We start from the raw sequence: 16,795 nt of genomic DNA, 5'->3' as shown, positions 1-16,795 counted from the left end.
TTTACTACCATTAACATTTAGGTCTCCAGACTTTAAAAAATAGCAAATTATTATTTTAAAAGGAATATAAACAAAAACAGCCAACCTTTTAAAAATTCTAACGCTAAGGACATTTTAAGTATTTTGTTTTTACATCTGCCCAAGCAATGTTCCGAAACATCATTAATACAAACCTATGATTGTAGTAAACCTTGCATCATTACATCTACAGTAGTTTTAACGGCAATCCAGAACTTCTGAATAACCCATCAGTCACAGAAAATTTGAATTAAGTCATCAATCTCAAAGGCACATTGCAAACATTCTTGTCTCCTATTTATATATTCTGACGTTAAACACAACCATAAGTAAAAAAGCACTCCTGTGCAGATCACTAGCACAAGGCCTATATACACTTCTTAAATTCCACTAAGCCCTTGTGATGGGCCTCTGAATACAGATCTTGTGCTGAGTGCTTTCCACCCACTGTGCGTAACATTTAAGTTTATAAATCTGTGCCAACTATTTTGCTGGTCTGATTTTTATCTGCTAACTAACTGGACTGAAATATGCAAAGGAATACTTTATTTCATAAATCACTTTCCCACTTGAATTTTACACTTAGTGTGTCTAATATAATTACTCATAATAAATTGTCATATGAATGATTTTTTCTTTTCATCTAAAAATCACCAGCTGATGTTCTAAATAGATTAGAATCTGGCTCAATGAATATAATAGAATTTTCCATTAAAATTTTACTATAGCCCTGAGAGTAATCACACATTTTAAAAAAAAGCAACTTTTTTTTTCAATCCAAAGATATATTATGGGTGGAAGTGATAAATCGAATCAGGCTTTTAATAAACCCCTTGGCACAATTTTAATTATGCAAAGACTAAGCCACAAAAGATTCACAATTAGACAGAATATGGTTAGAAGAAAGGGGGAAACAAAAGTAGATTTTGGCGACAAATAAAATTAAAAATTGAGTTAATGCACTTTCTGGCAATCCCTCTCACATGAGATTTTCAAGGTAATTTAAAAAGACTGCACAAGTAATACTAAGAATCCTTTAAAAAATATATTAAAACAGACATCATGGTAGAGAGAAGCCTAACACAAGTAGATTCACAATCTAGTTTGCAATGAATTAATTGTTTATGTATACAGACCCTTATTTTGAAGCATATATGTTTTAGATTATTATTTTGAGGGAGCTGTGCAGATCAAATGTGATATGAAGCAGGTGAAATCTGGTATGAAGCTGCTCTATACACTCAGGTTAAGATTGACTATCTAGAGGTTCATGCCGGGCTTCAAAATTAGGTCCAAGACCATCTCTACAACAACATTTGCAAGTGTATTATGTAGAAATAGCCCAGAAATCCTACTAGAGCTAAGAGAGGATAATATGTAACAGATGAAGATCTGAGATCCACTCAATATATGGCCTTATTTTAATTAGGCCAAGCTCCTCATTGTATTAAAGCAGAATTGTTAGAAAGGGCACAGAAGAGTCTATGAGTCAATATATTCTGATGAAAAAGTAAGTTTACTTAGTTGACAAGATTTCCTAATTCAGGTAATTTAGTTATTCAGGAATATAACAGTCTTGACATTTGTTCTCTTAAGGGTAAAAAAAGAGCCAAGATAAATTCATGGAGGATAGCTCCATCCATGGCTATTCACCAGGATGGGCATGGATCACTTGATGATTACCTGTTCTGATCATTCTCTCTGGGGCACTGGGATTTAGCCACTGTTGGAAGACAGGATATTTGGATAGATGGAACTTTGGTCTGACCCAGTATGGCTGTTAATATGCTATCTTCCTTCATCCCTGAAAAGGGTTTTAGTGAATGTTTTAGCATGTGAAAATTGTGTCAAAGAAGCTCTGCATTAGTTTTGAAGAAGGGATTCAGACTCATGCTTGCTCGGAATTCTTGCAAAGGTTAAATTCCACACTCTGCAGTCAGCCACCCAAAAAGCCTCTTTCTGTTATAACCAAGCCATATTTTTGAAGCAGAGAATTCTAGTTTTCCTCAAGACCAGAGTTATTGTAAGTCAAAGAGGCACTGAAAAAGGAAATCTTTAAAGAATTCAAAAATGCCAGAAATGTGTGGATATGTAATGCCAATAGGCAAAATTGAACCTGGAACTTCTGGAGCTTAGTGCATGAGCCTCTACTGCAGGAGCTAACAGGCAGGTTGCTGTTAGCTAAGATTGTAGACTCCTTTTCTCTGTAAATGGTCTTAATACCACTAGATGGGTTAGTACACCACACCAAGATATATGTGTGTGGGTTACAGATATATGCAGATTTCCCACTTTTGAGGATGCAATTGCTTTTGAACATTGAAAATGGTCTTGATAAGGAAGAATCCTTAAAATAAAGGCCTCTTTACCTTCAGTTTATCATTAGAACAAGAAATCTGTCCGTCTGTCATGCCTCCCTCTGGCCACCACTAAGCTACTTCCTTGTAGCATTAAATCAATTTGTCTAGAAGATTTGATAGTCCACGTCTAATATTTTTCAGTTCTTATTCTTCTGAATCTGCTGCCTTCTATTTGGGATTCTAGGTTTGTGTATTCTTCTGATTCTCTTCTTACCCAAATATATCTTCATTTGCTTCTGAGGCTCCATATGTTAGCAATTTGAACATATGAAGAGCTAAAAAATGCTAAGAACTGTACTAATATAGTTCTTACTAATATAAACCTCTTTGCTTATAACCCTCTCCTTCAACATCCCCAAAGATTTTGTCCATGGGTCTACCTTCTCTCTTTAAACTCTAAAATTAGGTGACTGGCTCAGCCTCCTACTCCTCACTTTCTCCATCTGTCTAGAGTCACATCTACTTTTTAATTGTCTCAAATGTCTCCCCCTTGCCTGTTTGTCTGTCACTAACACCACCACTTCAGGCTTACCAATATTCACCATGTCAAACAGACTTCTAACCTGGATAACTATGGCCTTCCCCTAGCCTCTCCACAAATGCAGGCTTTCACAGTGTGTCTAATGCTAAAACTTTGTCTTCTCCATAACTTGGTGCACAGGACAGCCTCCCACCTTAAACTGATACGCTTCCTAAATTGGTAGCCAAATTGCTTAATCTAAATTTGTTGTTCAGCAGAAAAGTTAATAGTCCATAACAATATTAGCAAATACAATTCTTTCTGCATCAAGGAATATCTTTGCCCAAGTACAATAGTTGGAAATTAGAAGGAACAATATTCTAAAAGAAAATATGAAAGTAATTTGAATAAGAACAAAGCAATACAGTGAAATTAAATCAAAATAGTAACTAAATCAAGTTTAAATGTGCAGCTGTAGGGATAACATATTAATGTATTGAAAATGATTCCTCCAAATGGAAGTGACTCCCCATAATTTGTTCCCCACAACTTAAAATAGATTTATTATTATTATTGCCCCTTTAGAATATAATGTATTAGGTCATGTAACTTAGAACTGTTAAGAATATAATCCTATGTAGCCAGAAACAGCCCCCCCTCTGTGCTCCAGGGCATGCTCAAGCTTGTGCAAGGGGCTGCTTGAAATTGACATTGCAGAGATACATTGTAACAATGAATTGTCAAGCCACTAACTCTGCTATGGGAGCCAAGCCCTGTAATTGACTAAGGGCATTGTTACATAATTGACGCCTGTTCTCTTTAAAACATTGTAACTTTACTCAGTATTCAGAGAATGTTTTAAGCAATACCACCCAGAAACTTTTGTAACTACAAGTTTTATTATTATACAAAATACTGTATGAACGTATGAGAGAGAGCTTGGACGATGAATGAATGGTTCTGAGAGGTGCCAGCCTGAGAATACAGCAACAAAGGGCTGAAGAAGGCGTCAGGTGCCAGTGCAACCAAAAGGTGCCAAGTGGAGAAAACCAAATACTGGAGGTCCACCCGATGAGATCACTGATGAGCACCTGGCAGTCACCCTGGAAACATCAGAATGATGCAGCAATTTCCATAGACTGGCATAGGAAGAAATTCCTATAAGAACTGACTAAAAAACTATGGAATCAGAGTCCAAGGTTCTGCTGCCAGCCCACCAGGAGCTTCAGATGCGCATCTGATCAGGACTTCGCTCCCCACTACCATCACTTGTGTACAGAGTACCTGGCCAGTATTCTGTCACAAGCAACTTCCAGGCTGGTAACTATAACAAATACACAGAACCTGAATAAATGGATGAATGAATGTTTATATGTATAAGGTTGAACTACTTAACCAACGTTGTTTGCTTCTATCTTTTCTTGATTTTTTTATTATTATCTTTACAATAAATGTGGCTTTTTGCCTTATCCCCCTCATAAGATCCTGCTTGCTTTTATTTGGTACAACACAGCTCTGATCATATGCTGAACAAATTTGAGCATTTTTGTTATACAGATAAATGCTGTGTTCATAGTGGCTGCTTTCTGAACAGTGCAATGAATATATCCCCCAGTCACGTTACCTATGACACCAGAGGGACTGGAAGCACTCCAAACATTTTTATCTTCCACAGAAAAGGGCATCTCTCTTAAGCAATTATACAGAACATGTGAAGAGGAGTACTGTTCACAGTGTCAACCACACAGAATCCCTTGGAAGTCATAAACTGAACTCATGAGAGTTAGTATAGCTGAATTAGCAAAATTATTCTTTCCAAAAGAAAAAAGGGCACGTTTTCCCTAAGATATTCTCTATTGTCTCTGAAAATTAAGAAGGCCAAGGGACATGTATCTCAAGATAGTAATTTACAGCTGAAACCTTGATTAAAAGGGGGTAATTTAGACATATGGAAATAAAGATAGCAGTACCCAGTTGTATTTACCATTGCTTGAAAGATTTTTAGCACAAGGGATTTTTTTGTTTGGTTTCGTTGTTCCTAAAAGAACTGGATATTTTCAAGTTCAGTTTATCTCTTACACCCAGGCAGTGGATTTATTTTTTTAAACTGCAAAGCAGTATAAGAAAATGTTTTCAGGGGTTTGCAATCTCACAAGCATGGAAACATACAGTTCCTTCCATGTAAACAGATTATTTAAAAAGCTGAGTTTTGTGAACAAACTTTTAACAGTATAGAAAATGGTGTTCCACTTGCCTCATAATAACTTCTCACGGCATTGCAAAATGCTTCATCTGCCACAATTTGTGTATCTCCATTCAGGAAGGCCTGGAAACGCTCCTTAAGTATCTGTAATTGCTGTCTGTTGAGCTGTGGGAGAAAAGGATAAATGCAATTAGTATCACCGCTAAAATGTGTTCCAATTTCAAAATAACAGTAATTTATTACTAGTAATTTAGTACTTGAGGTCTCCCTCAAAGTAGTGGCTCTTTACAATTTAGGCTGAGCAAACAGAAACTAGAAGAGAAATAAGAAAATTGCAGCAGGTCTTGGACATTCAACTAAGGTTATGACTACAGTGGGAAGGTTTGGTGATGAAACTGCTGTAGACATCCAGAAGTCACAAAAATGAAAACCAATAAAGCCTGTTTTTCTGCCACCCAGGGTTGACATTTCATGGCCACACTGTTAGCACCCTATCAACAGAAAGAGCAAAGCAATGTGATTAAGCATCCCACATTTTGAGTAAGTTCTCCACTCTGGTGTCATCTTCAATCGTTAAGCACTATGGGAATATGCAGTGCAATGTTATACATTTTGGGAACGTGAAAGAGTCCAGTAAGTCACTTCTCTGCTTCCCAGCCCTTCTGGGGCTTCCTGCTTACTTTCATGCCCCCTGAATGAGAGTCCTTGCTGCAAACTCCAACAACTGCTGTGAGAAATCAAGGATCCCACAGTGCTCTGCTATGTTGTATTCAATGTGCTTAGAACATTGTGCATTGCAGCACAGCTACTTATGCAATTAATAACAGAGGACAAACACTCAAATGTAGATCTGGTGAGAGAGACCAGTCAATTGCACTGGGCTGCCAAAGATCAGCTGTGCACCATATACCATCCCTTCTGGGCTAAGGAATCAAGCACCGAGTGGTGGGATTGCATTCTCATGGAGGTGTGGGATGAAAAGCAGTGACTATATAATTTCAGGATGTTTAATGCAGCTTTTCTGGAGCTGTGTGATGAGCAGACCCCTGAATTGTGGCACAAGGACCACGAATGTGAGCTGCCCTTTCGTAGAGAAGCGCGTTACCATTGTTTATGGAAGCTGGTCAGTCCCAAATGCTGCTGCCATTCAGTTGCAAATCAGTTTGGAGTGGGGAAGCCTATCATTGGGGCAGCACTTATGCAAGAGTGCAGGGCAATAAGTCACATTTTATAGAATCCTAGAGCTGGAAGAGACCTCAGGAGGTCATCAAGTCCAGCCCCATGCCCAAGGCAAGACCAATCCCAACTAAATCAACCCAGCCAGAGCTTTGTCAAACCGAGACTTAAACACCTCTAGGGATGGAGATTCCGCCACCTTCCTAGGTAACCCATTCCAGTGCGTCACCACCCATTTTGTTGTGTAGGATCGATACTGGGAAATATGGATGACATATTGGCTGGCCTTGCTAACATGGGCTTTCCAATCTGTGGTGGGGCAATCAATGGCACACATATTCCCACTGTAGGGCAATCCCTCTTTGCTTCAAAGTACATCTACCGTAAAGGGTACTTCTCCATGGTGCTTCAGGAACTTTTGGATCAACACAGACATTTCACAGATGTTAAGCATGAGGTAGTCCAGAAAGGAACATAATACACCCGTCTTCAGAACAGTGGTCTGTTCAGAAAGCTACATGCTGGCACTTTCTTTCCAGACCAGAAAATTACAGTAGGGGATGTACAGCTTACCCCTTACAGCCCTGGCTCATGAAGCCACATGGGGCATCTGAATAGTAATAAGGAGCAGTTCATCAGCAGGCTAAGCCAATGCCTCATGGTTGTTGCATGTGCCTTTGGCAGATTGAAAGCTAGGTGGATGTGTCTCTAGGGCGGGCTGGGCCTTTTGGAGGATCACATGCTCAAGGCGGTGGCTGCATGCTATTGCTTATATTATTTGTATATGTGTAAGGGTTAAGAGTTTGGCCATGAATGGGGTAATGAGACAGTGCCTGAATACATAGTTTGAACAGCCAGACACTTTTTCTGTTAGAGGAGCTGATAGGGTACCCATCAATATCAGGGAGGCTCTGAAGAATAACCTAGACACTGAGGGGGTACTGACATTGCTATGTGTTAGGATTGCTTCCCTGCCTCATCACATCACTCATCCTGAATGAGACATTCCCATGAAACCAAAGGATGTGTCAGACTTCTTCGGGGGCCAGAATGATTGGTGCGAGTTGTATCACACAAAATAAACTTATGTATTTAAACATGTGTCCTTATTGAGGTATTTTAATCAGGATGTTCGGTGGTAAGTGTTATTGGAAAACTTCACAATGGTGTTCGTATCCAGCTATTAAAGTTACAGCTGTTTTCACAGGGACTTGAGTGTGATGGAAAGAAACATTACTTGATTGTGAAAATGTGTCTAGGCATAGAAGGGTTACTGGATAAAGAACTTTGCATGTACAGCCATGGAGGCTGATGTGTGGGTGTGTAGGGACAGTTGCTCTGACAAGTGGGGCCTCTGGTTGTGTTCACTCTGTATCATGATAAAACTCTTCAGCATCTCATTTTGGTCTTCCATAAGCTCTATCAAATGCTCAGCAGTTTGTGTTCTTGCTTTGATCTCCATAGCTATTTTTTGGTCACTTTCCTCTGCTTGAATCATTGAGTAATACAACACATCCTTGAAAGATCCTCCCTCAACTTCCATGATTTTTTCCCCGTACTTGATGGTGTCTGCCTGTTGGTGAACATGCATGACTTCAAGGCATAGTCTGGAAAAGTAACCATTAACAACAGAGTGACTATTGTCCCTGATAAAATTGTAACATTTCATTAACATGCATGCCTCTGAACAAAATTACCCACTTTTCTTGTTATCCTAGAGCAAGGGTGGCCAATGCATTACAGGCAAAGAGCCAAAAAGGTGCTGGATGTTGTGCAAAGAGCTAAGAACCATAGGAAAAAAGTTTAAAAAAAAAGGATGCTGCCCCTTTTAAAAACCCCTCCGGTTTGGCTTTTTGGCCACATCAGGCTCCCGTCATCCGGCGCCATTTTGCTTTGCTGCCAGATGGCTCCCCTGCACCCAGTGAGCATAGAGAACTAGGGTCCACTTTTAGGGGCAGCTTCATGAGCCGAGGGGAAGGCTTCATGAGCCACACTTTAAGGAGGAAGGGGAAGAGCTGCATGTGGCTCACAAGCCACGGGTTGGCCACTCCTGTCCTAGAGGCAAATACAGATCTCACCAGACTCTCTGATCATGGTGAATGTAAAAGATGAGGGCAAAAGTGGTGATGAGTACTTGGGCTTGAAAGTACAGTCCATGCTTGTGCAGTGGCTGCACATGGAAACAATCTAATAATCCTACACTTGTCCACAGGCTACCATTACTCTGGCTGACATATCCCTGCTGAAGGTAAACAGTCGAAGATGGAGTCAACTTATGGATGGGAGCGGGGCACCCAGCTCCTTACTCAGCCAAACTCTGCGCTGCCTACATTCCGGCAGCACCAAACGAGGAATGGTTTGGCAGAGTATAGTACCATGGCAATGGGGAAATGGCAGCCCTGCCATAGAATTTCCATGAGAAAATTGATAAGTAGATCAGGCAAAGCTTCCACGCCATCTCTTACCAAGATTCTACTGATATCTGTGCATCCATAAATGTTTTGTTTGGACATAGCGCAGACCAAGGCAGGGCTTAGCTAGCTCATAAGACAGCCTCCGTTCACCCCACACTGCTATCCCCCCCCCCCCAAAAGGACTGTAAGAGCAGCATTCCAAGCCACTGCCTGCCTCTCCCCCATTCTACTGCAACAGCAACTTGCCAGCCCACAGTGTCACGGCTCACTGCTGCAATACACAGTGATTAACCACCAGACATGGCCACCAAGGCATCATAGCATCCTGGGCAGCTACATTCTCTCCAGCTGAACTACATGGCCACTAACCGAACTGTCCCACTCCCCAGCCTGCACAGCAATGTACCCTTGTGACATCTTGTTTCTTGTCCAGTTGCGGAGTCTCCTCACACACATTAGGATTTGAGAATAATCCCTTGTTACCTAGCACACTGGTTCCCACCAGATTGACCCTAACCTCTTCATTAGTAACTTTGGATCTCTGGAAGTGTTACTGATTCTGTGGTATAGGAAGTATCCCAATGCTCCTTGGGTATGGACATGGCATCCCCACCCATGATTGTGTCCAGTTCATTATAGAAATTGCATATTTTGAGTACAGCACCAGACCAGCTGTATGCCTTCTTCGCCTCATTGAACACCTGTCAGAATTCCTTTATCTTGGCTCTGCACTGTAGGTTGTCTCACTCATACCCCTTCTCACAGAAGGCACCAAAATGTGACGGTACATATCCCAGTTCCTACGGGTCACCCACAGCTGTGATTGCACTAGTTCTTCACCCCACACACTGATAAAGATCCAAAAGATCTACATTACTTTAAGAAGGAGAGCATTTTGAGAGATATCCACCCCTGGTTCCCTGAAAAGATGCCAGGAGGACTATAACAAAGTGAGCCGGAAGCACCACAACACAACGACACAGACACCAGGAAATGGATTTTTAATGTTCCTGCTGTTTATAGGTGGGAGGGGCACATCTGTTTACATGTCTGCAGAAGAGCAGAGTTCAAAGTGCTGGCAAGAGTGGCTAATGAACATTATGGGAAATATGCTGGAGATCAATAAACTCAACAAAAAACCTACTGTAGTACATACTACATGATCTTTGACAGTAATGGCAAGGGAGAGACAAAAGTCTCGTGAGGAGATGGACATTTTTGTCACCAAAATTGGGTGTTGGTCACAGTTTTTGTTGCATCACAATGTGAACCCTCTCCAGGTTTTGTCACCAAAAAACATTGCTTGGCAACAAAACATGCAAGGCCTATGTACAAAAACAGAGTTTTAGCATGATATTAGCAGCACTAGTATATCCCTCATGTGAGTTGGTCATAATGCACAGGAGCTGGAGAAATCTCCCTTTGCAGCAGCTTCCACAGTTCAGCAATAGCAATTTAACCCTCAATATGACAGCTGCATCAGTGAACAACTATTGGCTTACTCTCAGAGCTCAAAGAAGGCTGAAAACTGAGTGAGATTCATAATTCTGGGTAAATCCATGAACATTTTCTTTTAAGCCGCACCTTTTTCCTTGAAGAGAACAGGCTCTTGTCCACCATTATCACATCACATCACTATACACGGAGCAAGCCTAAGACTTTTGGGGAAGAATTTGAGATCCTTCTCTATGATACACTCCAAACTTTAAAATGTAAGATTTTACATAGAAGTTGTGTGATGACAAGGATGTATGGAATACTAAACTTCCTATTATGAAATTGCAGATAGCTGCTTGTCAGTCAACTTTTGCAGTCAGTTTTTTTAGCAGTTTATATCTTATGATTTCATTTCAGGAAAAAGAAAAAAAATCTATTCATTTATGGAGGCAACAATCAGACTGACAAGGAGCTCAAAGACTCACAGGACTGGAAGGGACCTGAAGAGGTTTTCTAGTCCAGTCCCCTGCACTCCTGGCAGAACTAAGTATTACATAGACCATCCATGACAAGAGTTTATCTAACCAGCTCTTATAAATCTTCAATAGCTGAGATTCCACAACCGTTTTTGCCAATTTATTCCAATGCTTAACACTCAGAGGAAGTTTTTCCTAATGTCCAACAAACTGCCCTTCTGCATTGCTTCTTGTCCTATCCTCCTCCTTGTAACAAACTTATGTACCTGAAAAAAATTTCTGCTCCCCTCGACACCAATCTTCTCTTCTCCTGATTAAGCAAACCCAATTTTTTGGGTTGTTGTTGCTCTTCACTGGACTTTTCCCAGTTTGTCCACATTTTTTCTGGAACACAGTGCCCAGGATTAGGGATATAAGCGACTAGTCAACTACCTGATAAGCCTAGGCTTATCGGGTAGTCAAGTCACTACTTGACTAGTCGCTTCCCCCTAGACTACTACATCTCTGCCTGGAGGTGCAGCAGTTGGAATCTGATGCGAGTGGGCATTGCTTGAATCCCCGCTTGCCATGGGTTCCTTGCTGAGCCTCAGCATTGTGGTTCCCGGAACTTCCAAAGTTGAGTAGCCTTGACGTAGATGTTTGTTAATCATTTTGAGGAAAGAGGAATTGATATCCAGAAAATATTTTCTGACAACTGATGGTGCCCCCTCCTATGGTTGGAAAACGGAAGGGATTTGTAGAGATCATTGAGGATCAAAATGGCCACCTAACAGTACATTTTCATCATTGTATTAGTCATCGAGAAAAGTCTTTATGCCAAGATTTCTAACTCTGAGCTTAATAATGTGATGATTACTGTAGTGAAGACCATGAATTTTCTTGTTGCTTGATCTTCCTTGACATATCAGCAGTTTCAAGCTCTGCTTGAAGAGATGGAAAGTGTATACAAGACCATTCTACTTCAGAACAATGTTTGTGGGTCAAACCATGGGAAGGTTTTGACATACTTAGTGGACTGTCTTGATGAAGTCAAGATCTTTGTCAGAAAAAGGTCAAAACGACCCCAAATTGGATGATGACAAATGGGTCACATGACTAGGCTGTGTCTACATTGGCGCGATCTTGTGCAAAAGCAATTGCTTTTGCACAAAAACTTGCTGCCTGTCTACACTGGCTGCGAGTTCTTGTGCAAGTACACTAATGTTTTAATGTATGAAATCAGTGCTTCTGTTTGCTGTTCTTGCACAAGAGGCCAGTGCAGACAGGCAACATGAATTTCTTGTGCAAGAAAGCCCGATGGTTAAAACGGCCATCAGAGCTTTCTTGCGCAAGAGAGCATTTAGACTGGCATGGATGCTCTTGCGCAAAAGCACATCTCTTGCGCAAACACACATGCCAGTGTAGACGCTCTCTTCTGGAAGAGTTTTTGCACAAGAACTCTTCTGCAAAAGAGTTCTTGCGCAAGATCATGCCAGTGTAGACGTAGCCCTAATGTTTCTAACTGACATCACCATACATCTAAGCAACAGGGTGCAGGCCAAACTGTTATGCATCTTTCTGAAACATGGAAAGCATCATGTATTGAAAAACTTGACCATTTTTCTCGGGACATTGACACTTCAACTTTCCACTATTTCCAGCATCTTAAAAAAACTATTGAAACCTCAGCAACACTGGTACGATATTATAATGTACTTGTAAGAACTCAAGTCAGAAAACTGACAGATTTCAAGATTTCCAAAGTTTTTGCCTTTCTAATCAAACCAGACAACTTTGATACCAGCAACATGGATTTTGACAGTGTTTCAGTGAATAGGTGTTGAGAATTTTGGAATGCAGCTCTGAATTACAATGCTCAGACTTATGGGTTTCACAGTTTAGAGATCTGCAGCTACCAAGAAAGATGATGGATCTCTACCATTGCCTGTAGGAACTCCCTGCCTGTGAAAGTGCTTGAAGAAAGTGGCATTTTTACTGCTCTCAGCCTTTGGAGCTACATACTTCTGTGAATAGATATTTTCACATATGAATCAGTTCTTTGCCCCTCCCAGACACTCAGAGGCTTGTGTGCTACTTAAAGTATCAAACTATGAGCCCAAGATTGGAAAACTCAGCAAGGCAAAGCAAGGCCAAGGATCACACTAAACAGTAAGATCTGCATCTTATTTTTTTTTATTATTAAAGAAGCTGCTATAAGTAGGGCTATTATTGACTTTGATAAGTTAAATCTCGGCACACCACTTCTGAAAAGCTGCCGAGTCCTGATCTAATATAATGCATTTCCTATGTCAAAGTTTTCCTTCAAGAAACTGAAAGAGGCTGACATCCCAGAAAATGCAACACACACCTGCTGTGAGTTTATCTGAATGTAAATGTATGCATGTTGTACTCATTTTTGCAGGGGGCTAAAGATAACTAACTGATACCATAGTAAGGCATGCTAGCACTGCTAGGAAAATAGCTAATGCATTCTATAGTACAGTAAAACTCCATTAGTCTGGCATCCAATGCTCCGGGACTCCTGATGGTCCGGACACCATCAGGAACCCAGAAGTGCTGGGGCAGCCCGGACAGGCTTCCCCCATTCAGCTGCTGCTGAAACTGACCAGCAGCTGAATCGGGGAAGCCGGGAGCAGAGCAGCTGAGATGCTGCCGGGTTGGTCTCGTAGCGCTGCCTCTCGGGGCTGCGGGGCCAACCCCGCAGCACCCCAGCTGCTCTTGGGGACGCCTGGAGCAGAGCAGCTGGAGTGCTGCCGGGTTGGTCCCGCAGCACCAAAGGACGGAGCTGCGGGACCAACCCGGCAGGACCCCAGCTGCTCTGTCCCAGGGGTCCCCGATTCAGCCGCTGCTGAAACAGATCAGCGGCTGATTCCAGGAAGCCCGGGGCAGAGCTACTCTGCCCCGGGCTTCCTGCAATCAGCCGCTGATCTGTTTCAGCAGCGGCTGACTTGGGGACCCATGGGGCAGAGCAGCTGGAGTGCTGCTGGGTTGGTGCCGTAGCGCCGCCCCTCGGAGCTGCGGGAACAACCCGGCAGCACCCCAGCTGCTCTATTGCAGGCATCCCCAATTCAGCTGCTGCTGAAACTGACCAGCAGCAGCTGAATCAGGAACGCCTGGGGCAGAGCTGGACTATCGTAAGGGGGGGCTATGAGGGGTCTGGGGTGGCATCCCCTCCCACCCCAATCCAGATCCCTCATAGCCCCCCCTTCTGATAGTCCGGCATATCTGATAATCCGGCACCCCCTGTAGTTTACTGTATATTCATTTGTCTTGCTATAAGAAAATGTGGTTTGTCTATCATAGCAATTGTAAAAATATTTTACCTGCTTGCAGACTGTATTCTTTATATGTGATATACATGTCTATTATCCACATATCAAATAGAAAACTATGGATGAAGTACTGCAACAAATTTATTTCTAGCATTCTTAGCTCTAATGGCTTTAGTTTTAAATACTGGATTACCTTTTAATTATTTTTTAAAAGGAAGACAAAAGCAATTTGTAAACATTCTAAACAGTGTTTTGGGAAGGCATTGTAAGGACTGTCACATCGTTCTTAAAATTACTTGCATTTCACTGTGGAATTTTGAGGAAATAAAATTATTCACTGCCAAAGTGACAAAAATAATTTCAAATGGAAAATTACAGAAGACTGTATATAGCACCAAGAGATTGACTGCATGTTAAGTATATTTTAATATATCTAACTGGTTTGATTGCAGAAATGTGATTGGGCCAGCTGCCAAAAACAGAAGAATGTTTATGGTCCCATACTGCTGAATGATTCCTCAGCCATGGTACACTTTCCATCTACTGAGATTGTTGTAGCCCCCCCCTCCTTTGTGTCTTTTCTGTTGGTCATTTTGAAGGATTGGGATATACTAATGAACACAATCAAAAGCTTATTAAAAACATATAAACAGAAAGAGAGGGAGTGAGAGGAAACTGAGCAACGGGGAGCAATAAATGGAAGGCACAAAGTGAAAGCAAGATTCTGGAAAATTACAGGTTTTATTGGTGTTATTAAATCCTCTCTCCTCACTAAGCCAGATGCACTCTTAAACCTTTGCATTTTAATAAATGAAGTGTCTGATGCTTCTTTACAAGTTTTATTTTCATATCAGTGCTTAGAACTTGTGGGGATTTCTTTCCATTTCTTCCAGGAAAATGAAGCTTCCTCTAGCCATAAGAGTGATAGGATGTTTGACTTCCTAAAACTGGAAAAAGATCTGCAAGAGGCACTGTCGGACTGTGGTGCCAAAGAGTCCTGTGGCCTAGGTAGGTAAGTGACTAGTGAACTAGTTACTCCCCCCCCCCCCCACCTTGCTGCCTCTTAAAAACCAGTTCTCCCCAACATCATCTCCACAGGGGACAGGGAAGACAAGAGGTGCAGCAGGGAAAATAGCGTGAGCCAGGACTGAGCAGTCCCAGCTCACACTGGGTCCCAGACACTACAGCTCTGCTTTTTAAATGTAGTATGAGTCACCAGGCTCTTACTACAATTAAAAAGCAGATCCACAGTGAACTCTCTTATCAATTAATCGAGTAGTCAACAGAAATTCCATCAACTACTCAATTAGCTTCCTAACTATTTAACATCCCTACTGTGGACTTCTGCCCCAGTAAATAAAGGGGTTCCACATCAATCGATGTTTAAATGGCACAGAGGGGAGAAGACGACTGGCGGACCTCTGCAGCAGCAGCAAACCATGACCATCCACCCTGTGTGATTTTGGAGATATCACTATCTCTTCAAAATGTAGCTGTAGAAATCATCCAACCACCTCTTTAGGCACCTTGGTTTCCTCTCAACTTTTCACAGCAAATTTAAGTTCTTCTGTCCTTTCTTTCAAAAATGTATACATTTTTGCCCAAAGGTACCTTTTTCTCCCTGATGCCTTTACTGTGCACAAGCAGCATACCTACTCCTCTCCTTGAGTCCTGCTCTCATAGGTGGATCATCTCCTTATTACCTTGAAATTATGCTCACTTACACCTCCTCCTCCTTAAAACAATTTTCTTAGTTTGTAGTTCCACTCAGAATTAAGCTATGTGAACGAAAAAACTTTACTCCCACACCTCCAAACATAAACCCAAGAATTAACAGCATATGCAATAACCGTCACAGTCTGTCACATTGTTTTTGTCACATCCCACCCATCTGCTTCAGTAGTACATTGATTGGATTTTAAGATCTTGAAAGAACGGACTTTGTCTTCATACTTGTGTACAGTGCCTACCATACTGTAAATGTTACACATATAATAAATAATAGTAACCACTGGTTTACAGCTGAACATAGCTAAATTCTGCTATTCTGGGCTTCACTTTATTCTGCAAGTGTCAGAGTGAAGATGACGGAGGAACAAATTTCTGTTAATTTTCTTCCCAATCTGAATGCTTAATTCCTGTTGCTATATAAAGGCTTACAGTAAAATGCGACAAATAACTTTAAAAAATATTATTTACTCTATAAACCTTGCCTTTTAGTCAGCAAACATCAAAAGGAGGAAAACATCTTTAGAAAGTGTAGCTGATCATCTTTCTTCATTTTTTTCCTATCCAAGTTACATTACTTATTTTATTTTGCATAGACAAGATAGGACAAATGTTGGTAGCTTCACTGCATAAGTTATATATACTTTTTAAATGAATAAAAATATTTTCAACTGCTACATTTTAAAAAACCCATAATAAACTAAACTCATTTACTAAAATGTCTTTATAAAAAGTATATTTAACCCAGATTGGTTAAAATCAATTTTATGTCGAATTCATTTTTAAACTACCTATCCTACTTCAAAGCCTTCACAATCTAATCATTCTGTACCTGAAAACTTTGAGCCATTCCCACCTCATACACCATCTCGTTACCAATGTCTGCCAACATTTTCACCAAATTACCAAGTAAAGGTTTGTGGGATCATACCCTAAATTTATACCAATAATTATTTTTGGACATTTTGAACTGCTTTTAATTGGCTGTGTAGGAAAAACAAATCAATACATCCCCAGAAAGTAAGCAGATGCTGCAAGTATCCAAAGGCATGAATCATAGCACAAAAAATAGTAAGATTTCTGAATTTTAAAATGTCAGCAAAGTCTCTCTCCTACATACATACACACATACTTTACGGTATAAACATATGCTATGGCTAAGTCTGTATACCCAGAATTTTGAAGGCAAAGATCTGGCAAGGTCAGTCTTTTGAAACACTGCCATCTTGTGGCATATTTAGAAAGATATAG

The 16,795-nt window shown here is 40.9% G+C and overlaps 1 protein-coding gene across 4 annotated transcripts in view; it reads right to left on the bottom strand.

Annotated features, from left to right (window-relative positions):
• Window positions 1-16,795, bottom strand: part of CADPS2 (calcium dependent secretion activator 2) — a 506,811-nt gene that overhangs the window by 391,410 nt on the left and 98,606 nt on the right. For all 4 annotated transcript variants that reach the window (XM_075928806.2, XM_075928789.2, XM_075928797.2 and 1 more), the window contains exon 2: window positions 5,093-5,206. In XM_075928806.2, coding sequence (XP_075784921.1) covers window positions 5,093-5,206 — 114 coding nt within the window. The remainder of the gene's footprint in view (window positions 1-5,092; window positions 5,207-16,795) is intronic.

This window comes from Pelodiscus sinensis, chromosome 1, assembly GCF_052426305.1.
Source record: "Pelodiscus sinensis isolate ZL-2025 chromosome 1, ASM5242630v1, whole genome shotgun sequence".
In the NCBI taxonomy this organism is placed as follows: domain Eukaryota; kingdom Metazoa; phylum Chordata; order Testudines; family Trionychidae; genus Pelodiscus; species Pelodiscus sinensis.
The sequence above is the reverse complement of the archived record's forward strand: the minus strand, read 5'-3'. Positions and strand labels throughout refer to the sequence as shown.